The sequence below is a fragment of the Gavialis gangeticus genome, unplaced genomic scaffold (assembly GCF_001723915.1).
Source record: "Gavialis gangeticus isolate Ggan-Ray unplaced genomic scaffold, GavGan_comp1, whole genome shotgun sequence".
Classification (NCBI taxonomy): domain Eukaryota; kingdom Metazoa; phylum Chordata; order Crocodylia; family Gavialidae; genus Gavialis; species Gavialis gangeticus.
In genome coordinates this window covers 27,346,195-27,349,308 of record NW_017728993.1, presented here as the reverse complement: position 1 = coordinate 27,349,308, position 3,114 = coordinate 27,346,195, and the positions used below count along the sequence as shown (strand labels likewise).

At 49.3% G+C, this 3,114-nt stretch overlaps 1 protein-coding gene across 1 annotated transcript in view; it reads left to right on the top strand.

Moving 5' to 3' along the window:
- Positions 1–3,114, top strand: part of KDM4A (lysine demethylase 4A) — a 37,698-nt gene that overhangs the window by 18,324 nt on the left and 16,260 nt on the right. Inside the window, exons 13-14 of the mRNA XM_019501452.1 lie at positions 687–763; positions 2,584–2,639. Coding sequence (XP_019356997.1) covers positions 687–763; positions 2,584–2,639 — 133 coding nt within the window. The remainder of the gene's footprint in view (positions 1–686; positions 764–2,583; positions 2,640–3,114) is intronic.

Genomic DNA, 3,114 nt, shown 5'->3' with positions numbered 1-3,114 from the left:
GAGAGGGTCCAGAGGAGGGCCACTCGCATGATCAGGGGACTGCAGGGCAGGCCCTATGAGGAGAGACTACGGGACCTGAACCTGTTCAGCCTCCACAAGAGAAGGCTGAGGGGGGATCTAGTGGCCTGTTATAAACTAGTCAGGGGGGATCAGCAGGCATTGGGGGAGTCCCTGTTCCCCCGAGCACTGCCAGGAGTGACCAGGAATAACAGTCACAAGCTGGCAGAGGGTAGATTTAGGCTAGATATCAGGAGGCGCTACTTCACGGTCAGGGCAGCTAGGATCTGGAACCAACTTCCGGGAGAAGTGGTGCAGGCTCATACCCTGGGGGTTTTCAAGAGGAGGTTAGATGAACACCTTGCTGGGGTCGTTTGACCCCAGTACTCTTTCCTGCTATGGCAGGGGGTTGGACTAGATGATCTACTTAAGTCCCTTCTGACCCTAGAAACTATGAAACTATGTATGTGGGACCCGTTTCCTTGTGACCATTGTTAGTCTGTGTGGCAAGCTGCGTCCACTCCTCCAAGGGTATCATGGGTGTCCGTTGCACAAATCTTGTATGAATAGAGGACTGGTGACTTGAGATGCATAAAGTACCTTCTCTGGGCCAGGGGGCGCACCAAAAACATTTCAGCTCTTGATGAGTATGCCAGTGCTGCTTCCCTGAGTAGTTTTTTCTGTTCTAGGTTGTTATGGTGTATCGCCTAACAAGGCCACTGAAGACTGGGTGTGCTCCAGGTGTGCAGCCAATGCCTTAGAAGAGGTAAGAACATTGCACAAGCTCCCCTTTGCATGGCAGCCTTTTTTGTCGCGGTTAGGGGAGATCCTGCATGGTAGGTATTTTTGCTGCTTAGGTGCAGACTTAGTTCACCTTAAATCACCTTAGAGAGTGGAAGAATGTGGTCCAGAGAAAAGGCGTTCTTTTGGAAAAAGAATGATGGACAAGTCCAACGGACAAAAGGGAAGCGGGTTGATATCATATATTTGGACTTTAAAAAACCCTGTGACCTGGAGTCCTCATGGAAAAATTGGGCAACTGCGACCTCGACTGCTCCACAGTCTGGCTGGGAAACTGGTTCCGAGGTTGGATCCAGAGAGTGGTAGTTGACAGAACTGAATCAACATGGCACTGGGTGACTAGTGGTGTGCTCCAAGCCTCCGTTCTCAGACCTGTACTCCTTTTTAATGTCTTCATAAATGATATGGACACTGGTGTCAGAAGCAGACTGGCTAAGTTCGCTGATGACACCAAACTTTGGGGAAAAGTATCCATACTTGAGGATAGGTTGGTGATCCAGGCTGACCTCGATAGGCTTGCAAGGTGGGCGAATGAAAACCTGATGGCATTCAATATGGAGAAATGCAAGGTGCTCCACCTGGGGGGGAGGGAGGAACCTGCATCACATTTATAGGCTTAGCAGTGCTACACTCGGTAGCACCATGGCCAAAAGAGACTTGGGGGTCACGATTGGCCACAAGATGAACACGAGCTGCCAACGCAATACCACAGTTGGCAAAGCGAACAAACTCTGGCTTGCATCTATCGATGCATCTTGAGCAAGACCCAGGTGTCATCTTCCCCCTGTACTCAGCCTTGGTGAGGCTATAGCTGAAGTACTGCATCCAATTCTGGGCTCCACAATTTAGGAAGGATGTGGAGAAGCTTGAAAGAGTCCAGAGGAGAGCCACAAGCATGATCAGAGGGCAGGAGAACAGGCCTTATGAAGAGGGGCTGCGAGCTCTTCAGCCTGGAGAAGCGCAGGCTCAGGGGTGACTTGGTGGCAGCCTGTAAGTACATAAGGGGTTTTCATCAGGATCTGGGGGAACACCTGTTCACCAGAGCACCCCAAGGGATGACCATGTCCAACAGTCACAAACTCCTGCAGGACTGTTTTATGCTGGACATGAGGAAAAACTTGTTTACTGTCCAAGCCCCCAAGGCCTGGAACAGATGCCTCCCAGAGGTGGTGCAAGCACCTACTCTGGACACTTTCAAGAAACACTTGGACTCTTATCTTGCTGGGATCCTTTGACCCTACCTGGCTTCCTGCCCTTGGAGCAGGGGCCTGGACCCGATGATCTTACAACGTCCCTTCCAGCCCTGATGTCTATGAAATCTATGCAAGTGTCACAGGCTCTGGACAGACAGAAGGGCTGGATGCATTCCCTTCCAGAGACCAGCAGTTTTTTAAATCATATTCACAGTGGGGGAGTTGTTCCCAGTTCCCTTCACCTGTCCCTAACTGGGATAGGAACTTGCTTCTCTGATATGAGAGCACAGTGCACTCACCATCAGTCTCCTACAAATGTTTGTAGATCTGCCTCACTTTTTGGACAGTAGCGAGTAACTAGAGTCAAGGTTTTCTCAAAAGCGGTGGCATTGACAGCCCTTAGGCTGTCGTCTTTCTCACATGATTAGTCCTGTCACTGTTAAAATGATGCTTTTCCTCTCTGTGTGCCCCCCAGGGAGAAAGCTTTGAAGCCAGCACAGTAATGACTGGTCTGAAGCATGTCCACTTTTAATGACTGTAGACTTAACTATCTGTCAGATAACAAGCTTCTTCATCTTCTTCCTTGTGGCAGGATTGCTGTTTATGTTCTTTACGAGGTGGTGCCCTACAGAGAGCCAACGATGACAAGTGAGTGTTCCTGCTGAACATGTGTACTTGCCATAATATTGCTAAAGCAGAGTCATTAGGTTTAGAGGGTAACATAGCAGCCAGTGATGTACTCTAGATTTACGGGGTTAGTGGGATGGTGTGCAAGCATATGGATGTGAGCACACTGTGTGAATGCTCTAGGGCTGTGGGCAGTTGTCTACAGTACTCTGTATCTATGTTGCCAGTCCCTAACTTCCCAGGAGATGCCCCATTCTAAGTGGTGGTAGGTGTTACTAAGTGCTTGCACTGCTTAGTATATGGATACATGTATATTTGGAGCCATTTCAAAAGGCAAACTTTTTCAAAAGGGCAGTGGCTGTTATGTTCTGATAGTTAGGAGGGGCTGAGCTGGGGGAGAAATGAACATGGCAAAACTGCCCCAACGTTAACTTCATGCAGCTCAGCTTGTGTTTGGGTCCATACTTTCCTGGATCTGTACAAGGTGCTAGGAGCT